Source organism: Anomaloglossus baeobatrachus, chromosome 10 (assembly GCF_048569485.1).
Source record: "Anomaloglossus baeobatrachus isolate aAnoBae1 chromosome 10, aAnoBae1.hap1, whole genome shotgun sequence".
NCBI lineage: Eukaryota > Metazoa > Chordata > Amphibia > Anura > Aromobatidae > Anomaloglossus > Anomaloglossus baeobatrachus.
Genome location: NC_134362.1, coordinates 184577826 through 184595747, shown reverse-complemented (window position 1 = coordinate 184595747; position 17922 = coordinate 184577826). Strand labels below are relative to the sequence as shown.

Here is a 17922-nt window from a genome sequence, read left to right as displayed (position 1 = left end):
CATCAACTTTTTAAAGTCAGATCCGACCCCGACCCTATCGATAACATATCTAGGCATAGAGTCTCTTACTCTCTCAGCGATAGTGAAGCTTCCGCTAGACAAACAGCATTCACTACGGGCTGCAAGCTCTTCTTTAAGAACCAGTCGCACACATTGAGACGCCTCATGCACTTCCTACGTAAGATGGTAGCAATGGAGGCAGTTCCTTTCGCGCAGTTTTACTGCGTCCACTACAATGGGACATTCTCCGCCAATGGGACGAGGAGTCGACGTCCCTCAACAGAGTCGTCGTTCTTTCTCAGGCGGCCAAGGAATCTCTACGGTGGTGGCTTCTTCTCACCTCTTGGTCAAAAAGAAGGTCCTTCCTATCCCCATCCTGGGCGATAGTTACGACAGACGCGAGTCTATCAGGGTGGGGAGCAGTTTTTCTCCACTACAGCGCTCAGGGTACGTGGACTCAGCAAGAGTCCACCCTTCAGATCAATGTTCTTGAACACAGAGCAGTGTATCTTGCCCTACAAACCTTTCAACAGCGGCTGGAAAGCAAGCATATCCGACTTCAGTCGGACAGCTCCACAGCGGTGGCATACATCAACCACCAAGGAAGAACGCGCAACCGGCAAGCCTTCCAGGAAGTCCGGTAGGTTCTGATGTGGGTGGAAGACACGGCATCCACCATATCCACAATTCACATCCCAAGTGTGGAAACTAGGAAGCTGACTTCCTAAGTCGCTGAGGTGTGGCCGAAAGAGTATGGTCTCCTCACCCGGACGGGTTTCAGGAGATCTGGCGCCGCTGACAGAGGCCGGACGTCGATCTAATGGCGTCACGGCACAACAACAACAATGTGCCAGCTTCATGGCACGGTTTCACAATCATCGAGCTCTGGCGGCAATCGCCTTAGTTCAGCATTGGTCGCAGTTCCAGCTACCTTAGGTGCCACCTCTGGCATTGTTGCCCAGAGTACTGCGCTAGATCAAGACCGACTGCGGCCGCGCCATCCTCGTCGCTACAAATTGGCCGAGGATGTTGTGGTACTCGGTTCTGTGGTGCCTCACGGTAGGCTAACCGGGGGCACTACCAGACCAATCAGACTGGCTGTCTCAAGGGCCATTCTTCCATTTGAATTCTACGGCCCTCAACCGGATGGTGTGGCATTGAGTCCTGGAACCTAGTGTCGTCAGGATTACCTCAGGACGTGGTTGCCACCATGAGACAGGCTAGCATACCAACGTCCGCCAAGATTGACCACAGGACGTGGAAGATGTTCTTATCTCGGTGCTCGGCGCAGGGTGTTTCTCCCTGGCCGGTTGCATCGTCTATGTTTCCTTTCTTCCTGCAATCTAGGTAGGAAAATGGGTTGTCGCTCAGTTCCCTTTAGGGACAAGTCTCAGCGCTATCTGTATTTTTTCAGAAACGACGACTTCCTCAGGTACGCACGTTCCTACGGGGAGTTTGTCTTCTCAGCACTCCGTACAAGCGGCCGTTAGAGCCCTGAGATCTGAACAAGGTTCTAATTGCTCTCCAGATGCCGCCTTTCGAGCCTTTGAAGGATGTCTCCCTTCCCGTTTTTCACGGGAAGTGGCCTTCTAGTAACGGTCTCGTCTCTTCGGAGAGTTTCCGAGCTATCAACGCTCTCATACAAACTCCCTTCCTGGTCCTTCACCAGGACAGGGTAGTTCTGCGTCCGGTTCCGGAATTTCTCCCTAAGGTGGTATCCCATTTTCATATCAATCAGGATATCACCTCACCTTCTTTGTGTCCTCGTCCAGTCCATCAATTTCAGAAAGATTTGCATCTGTTGGTTCTGGTGAGAGCACTCAGGTTCTACTTTCCGCATGGCGCTCCTGCGCCACCCGGATGCACTCTTTGTCCTTGTCGCTGGTCGGCGTAAACAGTCGCAAGCTTCCAAATCCACCCTTGCTCGGGGGATCGAGGAACCAATTCTTGAAACCTACAGTTCTACTGGGCTTCTGGTTCTCTCAAGGCCGAAGGCCCATTCTACCAGAGCCGTGGGTGCATCCTGGGCATTACGGCACCAGGCTACGGCTCAGCAGGTGTGTCAGGCACCCACCTGGTCGAGTCTACTTACTTTTACCAAGCATTATCAGATGCATACCTACGCTTCGGCAGACGCCAGCCTAGGTAGATAAGTCATTCAGGCGGCGGTTTGCCACCTGTAGGAGAGGGCCGTTTGACGGCCCTATCATGAGGTATTCTTTTACCCACCCAGGGATTGCTTTTGGACATCCCAATTGTCTGGGTCTCCCAATGGAGCGACAAAGAAGAAGGGAATTTTGTTTACTTACCGTAAATTCCTTTTCTTCTAGCTCCAATTGGGAGACCCAGCACCCGCCCTGTTTTCTCGGGGTTTTTCTGTTTTTTCGGGTACACATGTTGTTCATGTGGTATGCTTCAGTTCTCCGATGTTTCCTCGGATTGAATTGGTCTTTAAACCAGTTATTGGCTTTCCTCCTTCTTGCTTTGGCACTAAAACTGGTGAGCCAGTGATCCCACTGGGGGTGTATAGCCAGAAGGGGAGGGGCCTTACACTTTTAAGTGTAATACTTTGTGTGGCCTCCAGAGGCAATAGCTATACACCCAATTGTCTGGGTCTCCCAATTGGAGCTAGAAGAAAAGGAATTTACGGTAAGTAAACAAAATTCCCTTCTTTAAAATGTGCCATATGGCCTCACATATGAAACAGTAGAACTGCTCTTAGCAGTATTTTACTTGGTGTTTTTCAATCCCGTACCCAAGACTGAATGATGGCTGTGGGCGGAACAGGCCCAAGCAAATGCTGCTCAAAGTAAATAGCCTTTGGACAGGGCCTGATGGCTGAATGTGAACAGCCACCAATTGCCAAAATCAAGACAGCTGGAATGCAGCCAAAATTGGGGTGCACGGCAAGGAGGTGGTCAGCCACCGACCAATTCAATGAAGAAAAAACAAAATAGCCAAGACTAAATGTGCACTACTGCACTAAAATTCCAAACTGCACTCATTAATAAAATTTGAGATTTGTTGCAATTTCTTGAGCTACCCAGGACTGCCGTGCAAAAGAGATTTACCGTGACGTGGCGGGGTAGCTTAAGAAATTGCAATTTTTTTGCCAAAAATGTCTAATTTTAATAATAAGTGCAGTTTGGAATTTTAGTGCAGTAGTGCACATTTAGTGCTGTTTATTTTGTTTTTTCTTCATTGAGTTGGTCGGTGGCTGACCCCTACCTTGACATGCACCCCAATTTGGGTTGTATTCCACCTGTCTTGATTTTGGCAATTGGTGGCTGTTCACATTCAGTCATCAGGCCCTGTCCACAGGCTATTTACTTCAAGCAGCATTTGCATGTGAGGCCATATGGCACATTTTAAATAAATAATTTAGAGTAGGACTGCCCCAATGAGATTTGCCGTGGCGTGGCGGGGTAGCTCATGAAATTCCAATTTTTTTTGCCAAAAATCTCTAATTTTAATAAGTACAGTTTGGAATTTTTAGTGCAGTAGTGCACATTTAGTGCTGGCTATCTTGTTTTTTTCTTCAGATCACTCCATTTTTAGTTCTTTTTCCCGGTTTCTCTACATTATACGGTAAAGTGAATGGTGTCATTCAGAACTATCTTGTCCCAAAAAAACCTCATGCGGCTCTTTTGACTGACAATTGCAAAAGTTATTGGGGAAAGGAGATGAGAAAAATGAAATCACAAAAATTAAAATTGACCATATGGGGAGGAAGGGGTTAATTGTTAGTAAAGGAGGATTTTGTAGGATTAGGAAATGTTTGTATGCTGTCTTCCTGAAATGGCGCCACACCTGCTCACAGGGGGTGTGCGGTACTGCACATTTACATGAGCTGCAATACCAGGCACAACCAGTTGACCGGTGTGGCGCTGTTTCTATTGAAAACCAGTCAGTCTTGTACAACCTCATTAGGGTTTTCCAGGTTGATAATAATCTCTATTATCTTATTAATTATTGGGAGATTATCACCATGTAATCCCTGATCCTCACAGTGGGCAGCCGCCTTACATGACGGGGATTTTGGGACTTAGGTCCTTGTCATCTGCTGTTTTTCTTCCAGTTTCCTATATGGAGAATCCGGATAATGAACTTGTCTTCTATTTGATGCTGAGGGCGGTGGACAGGTTCCATAAACAGCATGGACGATATCCAGGTAAAATCTGTTTGCTTCCCTAAAAGCAATCACATAATGAAACTTAAAGGGTGATTCCCATTGTTCCTAGATGGATATTTTTGGATAGTGTTCATAAAAATGAGCACTTTTGCAATTTACTGCTTATTAAAATTTGCAGCCGTTCTTGAGATATTAACACTTTTTTATTTTTTTTTACAGCTCGTTGCCTAGGTAACCGACCACCGTTGCTGTCTAATGTGTAAACACTGTGCTGAAGCTGACCAGGAGTTAACAGTGCACTTTAATGATCCTAAACAGCTTCAGCGCAGCGCTTACAAGCTCAATAGAAAAGAACTTGTAATCAAAGTGTATGTTCTGCTGTCTATCAGCAATGGAGGTCGGTCTCCAAGGCAACGAGCTGTAAACAAGTGTTAATATTTCACAAATGGCTGAAAATTTTAATAAGCTGTAAATTACAAAATTACTTGTACTTTCGGTCCACCCATTATCATTTTAGGTAGATGCGAATAACGCCACATGGCCTTGGCATAACAATTTCCTAGATCCTGAGCCACTTTGCTGTAGTGACGCGGAGGGATTTTCTGCGGTTAATGCATTCTGCTTTTTTTCTCACCTGCCCTGTATTCCAGCTTCTGTTCATCCGGTGTATACTTCTCTTGTAGGCGTTTATAACTACCAGGTAGAAGGGGATTTTGGGAAACTGAAGACTTGTCTGAATGGATTTCTCCAAGAATACGGGTTATCACTCAGCGTGAAAGACGACTACATCCAGGAGTTGTAAGTCATCTATGCTTGTGATGCTGCTTTATTATATATGTGCACCCTTAGTTAGAGGGAGGCAGTACTATCTGGGCATCCTTTATTTACAGAGGGAGGCAATACTATATGTGTATATTTACAGAGGGAGGCAGTACTATATTCCTTTATTTACAGAGGTTGGCAATACTATGTGTATATTTACAGAGGGAAGCAGTACTATATGTGCATATTTTATTTACAGAGGGAGGCATTGCTATACGTGCATCCTTTATTTACAGAGGTAGGCAATACCATATGTGCATACTTTATTTACAGAGGGAGGCGGTACTATATTCCTTTATTTACAGAGGGAGGCAATACTATATGTGTATATTTACAGAGGGAGGCAGTACTATATTCCTTTATTTACAGAGGGAGGCAATACTATGTGTATATTTACAGAGGGAGGCAGTACTATATGTGCATACCTCATTTACAAGAAGACACAGAAAGGCAGTACTATCTGTGCATACTTAATTTACAATGGGAGACAGGGAGGCAGTACTGTCTGTGCATACTTTATTTACAGAGGAAGGCGGGTAGGCAGTACTATCTGTGCCTGTCTCCTTTACAGAGAGACACAGGAAGGCAGTAATATTTATCAGACTTAATCTACAGAGGGAAACCGGAAGGCAGTAATATCTATACCTACTTAATTTATAATGCAAGACAGGGAGGCAGTACTGTCTGTGCTGACCTCTTTTACATGGAAAGGCATGAACGCAGTAGCGTTTGTGTGCTCTATATTTATAAAGGGATACAGGGAGGCAGCACTATCTGTGTGTAGCTTATAGTCGGTGAAACCATATTGTGCCTACATTTTCAAGGAGACACTAAAAGAAGGTACTATCTATGCCTACTTTATTTACAGGCAGACTGTACTATCTGCAGCTTACTTTTTGTTCGTAACATTACCTCCATATCTCTTCTTAGTGAGTTATGTGTATCTTCATCATTTATAGGAAGAGAAAGGGAGGTGGCACTATCTATACCACCAACATTTACAAGAAGAAACAGGGAGGAAGTACTACCTTTTGTTCTTGTCAATGTTTAAGCAAATGCATGTGCTACTTTTCTCCTTGCTCTAAGACCGGAACTTGAAGGCGTAGAAATGGTAGTTGCGCTTTTCTTATAGGGTTATTCCCCCAGCCGTTGTAAGAGAGTGTTCACACTTTGCCTAATCTTTCCGTTTGGCATATACGCAATGAAAAACTATGACTGTATCAAGTATATCCCATAGAAAGTCCTTAAAGCGTAGCCTATGTGACATGGAAACTCCTTCAGATTTTTCACCCCTTCACATCGTGTGACAAGGCTATATTTTTTTCACTGTTGTGTTTTGAATAGAAGAGTGACTGGAAAGCGGACTACATGAGCAAGCAGGATAAATTTAGCTATAGATCATGTCCCTCTGGACAAACAGACACTTGGGTCCTTCTGTGCTCGGAGGGTGATGAGATTGGTCTAGACAAGTGTCTTGCAGGAAGTAGGTCAGGGGCCGATGACTGACAGGAGCATTAACCGTGTACATTTTCTTTCTTTTCCAGCTGCCGATACGGAGCTGCTGAGCCGCACACCATCGCTTCCTTCTTGGGAGGTAAAACAATGTTTGTACATAGGGCAGATATTTCAAAATAGCGCCAAGAATTAAAGGAGGTTTCCATTTTTGGTTGCAGTTAAGTTGTTTTTTTTTTTTTTTAACAAACTCTGCTTTCCTCACCCTCCCCTGGTCCAGCTCCGTTTCTGCCGTCTCATTCTGTACAGCGCTGACCCCACATCATTGAGAGCTCAGGATTGGCTGACGTGATGTTGGCGCTGAAGACAATAACGGACACCGGCAGGAACTCAGTGCAGGACCCGGGGAGGGTGTTATAACCTCGGTTTATTTATTTTTTGCAAACCGGAAAAAACCTTTAAATCCTAGTAGTGCAGCCTCAGGCTTTGGGCCTGTAACTTCAAGTGATTATATCTCCGCACAGGAAAATGTTTTTTTTAAACTAATTTCTTTATTTTTTTGTTTCAGGAGCAGCCGCCCAAGAAGCCATTAAAATAATAACGAAACAGTTTGTGATATTTAATAACACGTTTATATACAACGCCATGTTACAGACGTCCGCCACCTTCCAGCTGTAGACCCTCGTTCCGGCGTCCGTTCCTGCCTGTATATTAGAATTGTTTGATCTTTCCAAATTAGATATGTTGCAATAAAGGAGGGGCGCAATTAAACCTCTCCATGAAAACCATTGTGACTGTCGTTATTATCACTACCGCACTACAAGTTTTTTGCAAAAGTGACGCGGGGGAGGGGAATTTGGGGCACCGCTCGCAGCTCACTTTACGGCAGTGCTGTGATTCACCCTGTCTGCCTGCTGGGTCCTGAGCTATGACTGGAGTGACTGTCGTACATCCCGCCTATGGGACTGACAGCGGAGTGCTGTACTAATTTTCTCCGCAGCCAGCAGTGGACAAATAGGGGACACAAATGACAGCAAGCAGAGATCTTGAAAACTGATGAGTTGATATAAAAGCTCTGTAGCCAATCAGATTGCTGCTTTCATTATTGCCATCCCTACACTAGATAAGCTGGCTGGATGCTGATTGGTTGTTTTGGGAACATTCTTAGTTTTCAGCCTATCCTAGATCCTGTAGTTGAGGCACTCTGTACCTGACTGAGGAGCTCACTGGTAGTTGCCAGGAAACCAGTCACAGCCTGATCACCGGCCTGTGTGACCCCTCATATTCCTGTATAACAGAGGATCAGCTGTATGTATCCCAGCCGCATCACCCTGTATACATATATACACCAGCCTCCCCCTCCTGTATACATATATACACCAGCCTCCCCCTCCTGTATACATATATACACCAGCCTCCCCCTCCTGTATACATATATACACCAGCCTCCCCCTCCTGTATACATATATACACCAGCCTCCCCCTCCTGTATACATATATACACCAGCCTCCCCCTCCTGTGTACATATATACACCAGCCTCCCCCTCCTGTATACATATATACACCAGCCTCCCCCTCCTGTATACATATATACACCAGCCTCCCCCTCCTGTATACATATATACACCAGCCTCCCCCTCCTGTATACATATATACACCAGCCTCCCCCTCCTGTATACATATATACACCAGCCTCCCCCTCCTGTATACATATATACACCAGCCTCCCCCTCCTGTATACATATATACACCAGCCTCCCCCTCCTGTATACATATATACACCAGCCTCCCCCTCCTGTATACATATATACACCAGCCTCCCCCTCCTGTATACATATATACACCAGCCTCCCCCTCCTGTATACATATATACACCAGCCTCCCCCTCCTGTATACATATATACACCAGCCTCCCCCTCCTGTATACATATATACACCAGCCTCCCCCTCCTGTATACATATATACACCAGCCTCCCCCTCCTGTATACATATATACACCAGCCTCCCCCTCCTGTATACATATATACACCAGCCTCCCCCTCCTGTATACATATATACACCAGCCTCCCCCTCCTGTATACATATATACACCAGCCTCCCCCTCCTGTATACATATATACACCAGCCTCCCCCTCCTGTATACATATATACACCAGCCTCCCCCTCCTGTATACATATATACACCAGCCTCCCCCTCCTGTATACATATATACACCAGCCTCCCCCTCCTGTATACATATATACACCAGCCTCCCCCTCCTGTATACATATATACACCAGCCTCCCCCTCCTGTATACATATATACACCAGCCTCCCCCTCCTGTATACATATATACACCAGCCTCCCCCTCCTGTATACATATATACACCAGCCTCCCCCTCCTGTATACATATATACACCAGCCTCCCCCTCCTGTATACATATATACACCAGCCTCCCCCTCCTGTATACATATATACACCAGCCTCCCCCTCCTGTATACATATATACACCAGCCTCCCCCTCCTGTGTACATATATACACCAGCCTCCCCCTCCTGTGTACATATATACACCAGCCTCCCCCTCCTGTGTACATATATACACCAGTCTCCCTCTCCTGTATGTATCCCAGCCACAGTCCCCTGTATACATGTATCCCAGCCACAGCCCCCTGTATACATGTATCCCAGCCACAGCCCACTGTATACATATATACACCAGCCTCCCCCTCCTGTATACATATATACACCAGTCTCCCTCTCCTTTATGTATCCCAGCCACAGTCCCCTGTATACATGTATCCCAGCCACAGCCCCCTGTATACATGTATCCCAGCCACAGCCCACTGTATACATATATACACCAGCCTCCCTCTCCTGTATACATATATACACCAGCCTCCCTCTCCTGTATACATATATACACCAGCCTCCCCCTCCTGTGTACATATATACACCAGTCTCCCTCTCCTGTATGTATCCCAGCCACAGTCCCCTGTATACATGTATCCCAGCCACAGCCCCCTGTATACATGTATCCCAGCCACAGCCCACTGTATACATATATACACCAGCCTCCCCCTCCTGTATACATATATACACCAGTCTCCCTCTCCTTTATGTATCCCAGCCACAGTCCCCTGTATACATGTATCCCAGCCACAGCCCCCTGTATACATGTATCCCAGCCACAGCCCACTGTATACATATATACACCAGCCTCCCTCTCCTGTATACATATATACACCAGCCTCCCTCTCCTGTATACATATATACACCAGCCTCCCTCTCCTGTATACATATATACACCAGCCTCCCCCTCCTGTATACATATATACACCAGCCTCCCCCTCCTGTATACATATATACACCAGCCTCCCCCTCCTGTATACATATATACACCAGCCTCCCCCTCCTGTATACATATATACACCAGCCTCCCCCTCCTGTATACATATATACACCAGCCTCCCCCTCCTGTGTACATATATACACCAGTCTCCCTCTCCTGTATGTATCCCAGCCACAGTCCCCTGTATACATGTATCCCAGCCACAGCCCCCTGTATACATGTATCCCAGCCACAGCCCACTGTATACATATATACACCAGCCTCCCCCTCCTGTGTACATATATACACCAGTCTCCCTCTCCTGTATACATATATACACCAGCCTCCCTCTCCTGTATACATATATACACCAGCCTCCCCCTCCTGTATACATATATACACCAGCCTCCCCCTCCTGTATACATATATACACCAGCCTCCCCCTCCTGTATGTATCCCAGCCACAGCCCCCTGTATACATGTATCCCAGCCACAGCCCCCTGTATACATGTATCCCAGCCACAGCCCCCTGTATACATGTATCCCAGCCACAGCCCCCTGTATACATGTATCCCAGCCACAGCCCCCTGTATACATGTATCCCAGCCACAGCCCCCTGTATACATGTATCCCAGCCACAGCCCCCTGTATACATGTATCCCAGCCACAGCCCCCTGTATATATGTATCCCAGCCATAGCCCCCTGTATACATATACCCCAGCCTCCCTCTCCTGTGTGTGTGTGTGTGTTGGTGTGTGTAGATAGATAGAGAGAGCTATAGATAGAGATATAGATAGATATATATATATATCTATCTATATATATATATATATATCTATATATATATCCCCCTTCTGTATACATATATACAGCAGCCTCCCCCTTCTGTATGTATCCCAACCACACCCCTCTGTATACACATATCCCAGCTGCAGCCCCTTGTATACATGTATCCCAGCCGCACCCCTCTGTGTGTGTGTATATATAATATATACACCAGCCTCCCCCTCCTGTATGTATCCCAGCCACACACCCCTGTATACATGTATCACAACTTCCCTCTCCTATATACATGTATCACAGCCTCCTCCTCCTGTATACATGTTCCCAGTCACACCCTCCTGTATACAGAACTTGTATCCCAGCCTGTGTCTGCACACACTGCAGGTGGGGTTTTGGCGACTCCTCCATACAGGTCTTCTCCAGATCTTTCAGGTTTCGGGGCTGTCACTTGACAACATTAACCTTCAGCTCCTTCCAAAGATTTTCTTTTGGGTTCAGGTCTGGAGACTGGCTAGGCCTCTCCAGGAGCTTCATATGCTTCTTATGGAGCGGCTCCTTAGTTGCCCTGGCGGTGTGTTTTGGATCATTATCATGCTGGAAGACCCAGCCACTGCCCATCTTCAATGCTCTTGGCCAAAATCTTGAGGCTAGAGATGAGCGGACCTGTGGAAGTTTGGTTCTGTGGATTCAGCCGGATTGAAGATAAAGTTCAGTTTGGGCCCCGGACTTGGCCTGAACTCCAATGGAAGTCAGTGATTGGGCAGTTCGGGTTTCCGCTCCCATGCAGCCAGCTATAAACTGATCACTTCTACGGGCAGGTGGATGGGGTTTTTCCATTTTTTATTTTTTTTTTGCACACTACATTCGATCATGCTGTTGTTACCCCCAGTGCAAGTGGCTCTCACGGGGCTAAGCACTTTTTTTTTTTGCTATTCGCTTATCTCTAGTACCTCAGATAAAAATTACAGCCCTCTCCATTCTTTGTACATTAAGTGGGTAACGTGCAAAATCAGCAGTGTACCAAATCCTTATTATGCCCACTGTAAATACATAAATCCCAGCATCCCACTCTTGCATATACACATAAAGTATATCAGAGGCCTTGCCCTCCTGTAGACATATATACCAGCCCCCCCTCCTATATACGTATATCCCTGCCTCCCCCTCATATATATCAGCATCCCCTCCTATATACTGTACACATACACCAGCCTACCACCTCTGTATACATGTATCCCAGCCTCCCTCTCTTTTATATATATATATATATATATATATATATATATATATATATATATATATATATATAAAATGTGTATATAATATATACACACACACACACACATACCATCCTCCCAATCCTATATGCTTATACACCAGCTCCCCCCTCCTATATACCTGTATCTCAGCCTCCCCCTCCTATATACGTTTTTACCAGTTTCGCCCCTATATACACACCAGCCTACCCCTCCTATACATATACACCAGCCTACCCCTCCTATATACATATACACCAGCCTACCCCTCCTATATACATATACACCAGCCTACCCCCTCCTATATACATATACACAGGCCTACCCCCTCCTATATACATATACACAGGCCTTCCCCTCCTATATACATATACACCAGTCTACCCCTCCTATATACATATACACCAGCCTACCCCCTCCTATATAAATATACACAGGCCTTCCCCTCCTATTTACATATACACCAGCCTACCCCTCCTATATACAAATATCCCAACCTCCCCCTTCTATATACATGTATCCCAGTCTCCTCCCTCCATATACATATACACCAGCCTCCCCCTTCCTTATATATACATACATATAACCCAGCCTCCCCCTCCTATATACATGTAACCCAGCCTCCCCCTCCTATATACATATTTCTTAGTCTCCTCCTATATACATATACACCAGCTGTCTCCTCGTATATACATGTATCCCAGCCTCCCCCTTCCTTATATATACATATATCCCAGCCTCCTCCTCCTATATACAGTACATATATCCCAGCCTCCTCCTCCTATATACAGTACATGTATCCCAGTCTCCTCCGTTATACATATACACCAGCCTCCCCCTCCTATATACATATATCTTAGTCGTCTTTTCCTATATACATATACACCAGTCTCCCCCTTCCTTGTATATACATGTATCCCAGCCTCCCCCTCCTATATACATGTATCCCAGCCTCCTCCTCCTATATACATGTATCCCAGCCTCCTCCTCCTCCTATATACATGTATCCCAGCCTCCTCCTCCTATATACATGTATCCCAGCCTCCTCCTCCTATATACATGTATCCCAGCCTCCTCCTCCTATATACATATATCTTAGTCGTCTTTTCCTATATACATGTATCCCAGCCTCCCCCTCCTATATACATGTATTCCAGTTAGAGTTACGCAAGTAACTAACTATTCATACTCGTGATACTCGTAACGAGTACTGTCTAATACTCACGTATTTATTCTGAAAAGCGTGTGCAATGCAAGTCAATGGGGAAAAACTTGCAAAGTAACGAGTAACCCGAATGCTGCACTATTCATATGAGTAGCAGATAGTGTGGAATTCAGGTTACTCGTTACATTGCGAGTATTCCCCATTGACTTGCATTGCACACGCTATTCGGAACGTATACGCGAGTATTAAACAGTACTCCTTATGAGTATAGCGAGTACGAATAATTAGATATTCGCTCAACTCTAATCCCAGTCCTCTTCTTCTATATACTGTACATGTATCCCAGCCTCCCCCTCCTATATACATATATACCAGCTTCACCTTCTTATATACAGTTAGGTCCAGAAATATTTGGACAGTGACACAATTTTGGCGAGTTGGGCTCTGCATGCCACCACATTGGATTTGAAATGAAATCTCTACAACAGAATTCAAGTGCAGATTGTAACGTTTAATTTGAAGGTTTGAACAAAAATATCTGATAGAAATTGTAGGAATTGTCACATTTCTTTACAAACACTCCACATTTTAGGAGGTCAAAAGTAATTGGACAAATAAACCAAACCCAAACAAAATATTTTTATTTTCGATATTTTGTTGCGAATCCTTTGGAGGCAATCACTGCCTTAAGTCTGGAACCCATGGACATCACCAAACGCTGGGTTTCCTCCTTCTTAATGCTTTGCCAGGCCTTTACAGCCGCAGCCTTCAGGTCTTGCTTGTTTGTGGGTCTTTCCGTCTTAAGTCTGGATTTGAGCAAGTGAAATGCATGCTCAATTGGGTTAAGATCTGGTGATTGACTTGGCCATTGCAGAATGTTCCACTTTTTTGCACTCATGAACTCCTGGGTAGCTTTGGCTGTATGCTTGGGGTCATTGTCCATCTGTACTATGAAGCGCCGTCCGATCAACTTTGCGGCATTTGGCTGAATCTGGGCTGAAAGTATATCCCGGTACACTTCAGAATTCATCCGGCTACTCTTGTCTGCTGTTATGTCATCAATAAACACAAGTGACCCAGTGCCATTGAAAGCCATGCATGCCCATGCCATCACGTTGCCTCCACCATGTTTTACAGAGGATGTGGTGTGCCTTGGATCATGTGCCGTTCCCTTTCTTCTCCAAACTTTTTTCTTCCCATCATTCTGGTACAGGTTGATCTTTGTCTCATCTGTCCATAGAATACTTTTCCAGAACTGAGCTGGCTTCATGAGGTGTTTTTCAGCAAATGTAACTCTGGCCTGTCTATTTTTGGAATTGATGAATGGTTTGCATCTAGATGTGAACCCTTTGTATTTACTTTCATGGAGTCTTCTCTTTACTGTTGACTTAGAGACAGATACACCTACTTCACTGAGAGTGTTCTGGACTTCAGTTGATGTTGTGAACGGGTTCTTCTTCACCAAAGAAAGTATGCGGCGATCATCCACCACTGTTGTCATCCGTGGACGCCCAGGCCTTTTTGAGTTCCCAAGCTCACCAGTCAATTCCTTTTTTCTCAGAATGTACCCGACTGTTGATTTTGCTACTCCAAGCATGTCTGCTATCTCTCTGATGGATTGTTTCTTTTTTTTCCAGCCTCAGGATGTTCTGCTTCACCTCAATTGAGAGTTCCTTAGACCGCATGTTGTCTGGTCACAGCAACAGCTTCCAAATGCAAAACCACACACCTGTAATCAACCCCAGACCTTTTAACTACTTCATTGATTACAGGTTAACGAGGGAGACGCCTTCAGAGTTAATTGCAGCCCTTAGAGTCCCTTGTCCAATTACTTTTGGTCCCTTGAAAAAGAGGAGGCTATGCATTACAGAGCTATGATTCCTAAACCCTTTCTCCGATTTGGATGTGAAAACTCTCATATTGCAGCTGGGAGTGTGCACTTTCAGCCCATATTATATATAGAATTGTATTTCTGAACATGTTTTTGTAAACAGCTAAAATAACAAAACTTGTGTCACTGTCCAAATATTTCTGGACCTAACTGTACATATATACCACTCTCAACCTAGTATACACAATCTTTTTTTCCCTCCTTTATCCCAGCATCACCCTCCAATTTTGTATCCTTATTCCCCTATATACCGTCCTCACCCCCCTATATACCCGTTTCACAGTGCTATATACCGACTCCCAAAATTACCATCACAGTGCACCAAGTTACAGTACTTAAACTTTTTTCTATTGGCTTCCATTAGTGAAAAGCCTACTATTTAATGCTGTCTCTTTATTACTGTAGACCATGGAGGCTACAGAAGCCTCGCAGGGAAGGAACGTGACCTCCTTTGGTAAGACGGTTATTTCTTTTCACATTACATATATGTTTTATATAGCTGCAATAAAAATTATTGCACATTCAGTTCATTAATAAACTCAAAAATCAACATTGTGCACATGTTCAGTCTCAGAAACCTGAAGCAGATAAAAGAAGTAACGTGCTGAGAGGAAAGTCCTTCCCAACTCCACACACGGCAATCAGTCTGGTTCCCCGGATCAACGTCCAATCGCAGAATCTTGTGCACACAACCAGTAATATTCTATGTTTTGCTTAGGAAAGCTTTGGCGGGTGCACTAGCACCTTTACCATTCACATGCTGCAGGTGCCAAAGGAAGAAAAGCAGCCCCAGATCCTCACCAAGACACCGCCATGCTTTACTATAGGTATCACAGAACCTCCGCCATGTTTCACTGTAAGAATCACCAAGCTACCATCATGCATCAATGTAACCATCCCTGAGCCACTACCATGCTTTACTTTAGGCATCACTGAGCCACTACCAAGCTTCACTGTATCACCAAGCCACTATCATGCTTCACTGTATGTATCACAGAGGCACCTCCACGCTTCACTGTAACTATCACTGTCTCACCTCCATGCTTCCCTGTAGGTATCACCAAGCAACCTCCATGCGAGCCACCACCATGCTTCACTGTAGACATCACCGAGCCCCCCCAAGCTTCACTGTAGGCATCACCGAGCCAACATCATGCTTCACTGAGCTACTGTAATGCTTCAGTGTAGGTATTACAAAGCCACCACCATGATTCACTGTAGATATCACCAAGCCACCATCAGGCTTTACTGTAGGTATTACCAAACCACCGTCATTCTTCATTGTAAGTATCACCAAGCCAGCACCATGCTTCACTGTAGGTATCACCGAGCCACCACCATGTCTCACTATAGATATCACCAAGCCACAATGATGCTTCACTATAGGCATCATTTAGCCACCACCATGATTCACTGTAGGTATCACCAAGCCACCAACGTGCTTCACTGTAAGTATAACCAAGCCACCATGATGCTTTGCTGTATCCATCACCGAGCCACCACCATGATTTACAGTAGGTATCACAGAGCCACTGCTATGCTTAACTGTAATTATCATGGAGCCATTTACAGCTTCAACATCCACATTAACCAGGAGAAAAAGCTGGGAATCATAGTCCTCACATATAGTAATAAAGCGTCAAAAAAATCTTGCATTTAAAAAGTTTTTTTTTTTTTTTTTTTTTTTTTTATTTTACCAAAAAATATATTATGAGCAAGATTTATAAATACATTACATTAAATAGTAGTTATATCACAAACAGGTTAATACAGGAGGGGATCCTGACACAATGCACTATGGTCCGACACCAAACATGGCAAAATTACAATATCCTAGAATATTCATGAGGGAAGGCCTCACATATAGTACATTCATCAAAAACATGTATTGTATTATAAATGTATTGTGGGCATTCAGGGAGTCAATAAGGATTGATATACAGGCTGCCGGCTAAAGGAGGGGAACATCAAATGGTCACTATAGTGACATAGTCACAGATTAAATAAATTTTCCCCAACTAAACAGCAGTCATCAAAGATTAAACATAATTACCCATGTTCAGGTGGATGCCAGTGTGGAGAACGTGCCCCGACGCGCACGTTTCGTTAGCTTCCTCGGGGGGGCCGTGGTGTAGTGTGTACAACTTCGGGCGGCTGGTTTAAATGCCAGCAGAGGTGCATGTGGCGGCGTTTGATTGGACGCGCGGGAGGTGTGTGCTTCGGGCAGAGGGACGTGTCATTGGGCTTTCCCGGAAGTGACGCGGGTGTTTACTGTGTCGTCACACAGACACCCGCGTCACGCCGTACGGAAGCCGGCAGACACAGGCATGTAGGAAGCAACACTGCGCACGCGTCACACCGCAACGGGCACCCCAATGCAAGGTAAGAAAATGGGACTAACAGTAACACTCTGTAAAAGCAGTCAGGCTACATCCTAATTGTGTATGGTCACGGAGAATTGATCTTAGTGAATCAAATAAATACCCAATGTGATCAAGACAAATATCACGCAACTCCACTATAATACATGTGAAATAAGGCACATATCCTAGTATATTAAATGCATATCTCACATGTGGTATAATAGTTTCACATGGCTAACTAGAGACATGATCTTATTTATTAATACAGATAAATTCTCCTAGCAACAGCTGTACCTAAATCATCATTGGCGCATAGAGTCATATAAAAAATATCTATATATATAATTGCCTTATTCTGTCTGTCTGTCTGTCTGTCTGTCTGTCTATCTGTCTGTCTGTCTGTCATGCTCCAAAATTGTGTCCTTACGGTGACACAAAGCTGATTGGCCGCTGGGCTCGCCATGGCCCCGCCCCCCCACACGGATTGGCCGCTCGCCCAGGCTGCGCCCCCACACGGATTGGCCAGCCGCTCGCCCAGGCTCCGCCCCCCCCACAGATTGGCCTCTAGCCCCGGCACCCTGCAGGCATTGGCAATTCAGCCACGCCACGCCCCGCCCCCCTCACGCAATGCACGTTAGCTCTGGCCCCACCCCCTCCCTCCCCCCGCGCATTTCTCTAACTGACACGGCTGTCACGGAGGTGAGTACGGTACTCCCTATCCCCCCCCAACCTCCCCCCCCGG

The 17922-nt window shown here is 45.4% G+C and overlaps 2 protein-coding genes across 3 annotated transcripts in view; both read left to right on the top strand.

Annotated features, from left to right (window-relative positions):
• Positions 1 to 7195, top strand: part of NAE1 (NEDD8 activating enzyme E1 subunit 1) — a 78823-nt gene extending 71628 nt beyond the window's left edge. The window contains exons 17-20 of the mRNA XM_075326994.1: positions 4079 to 4171; positions 4816 to 4930; positions 6499 to 6548; positions 6975 to 7195. Of these exons, the coding sequence (XP_075183109.1) occupies positions 4079 to 4171; positions 4816 to 4930; positions 6499 to 6548; positions 6975 to 7084 (368 nt within the window). The 3' untranslated portion in view covers positions 7085 to 7195. The remainder of the gene's footprint in view (positions 1 to 4078; positions 4172 to 4815; positions 4931 to 6498; positions 6549 to 6974) is intronic.
• A 445-nt stretch (positions 7196 to 7640) lies between these two features.
• TERB1 (telomere repeat binding bouquet formation protein 1) overlaps positions 7641 to 17922 on the top strand; it is a 101056-nt gene continuing 90774 nt past the window's right edge. For both annotated transcript variants that reach the window (XM_075325887.1, XM_075325886.1), the window contains exons 1-2: positions 7641 to 7714; positions 15223 to 15271. In XM_075325887.1, coding sequence (XP_075182002.1) covers positions 15226 to 15271 — 46 coding nt within the window. In that variant the 5' untranslated portion in view covers positions 7641 to 7714; positions 15223 to 15225. The remainder of the gene's footprint in view (positions 7715 to 15222; positions 15272 to 17922) is intronic.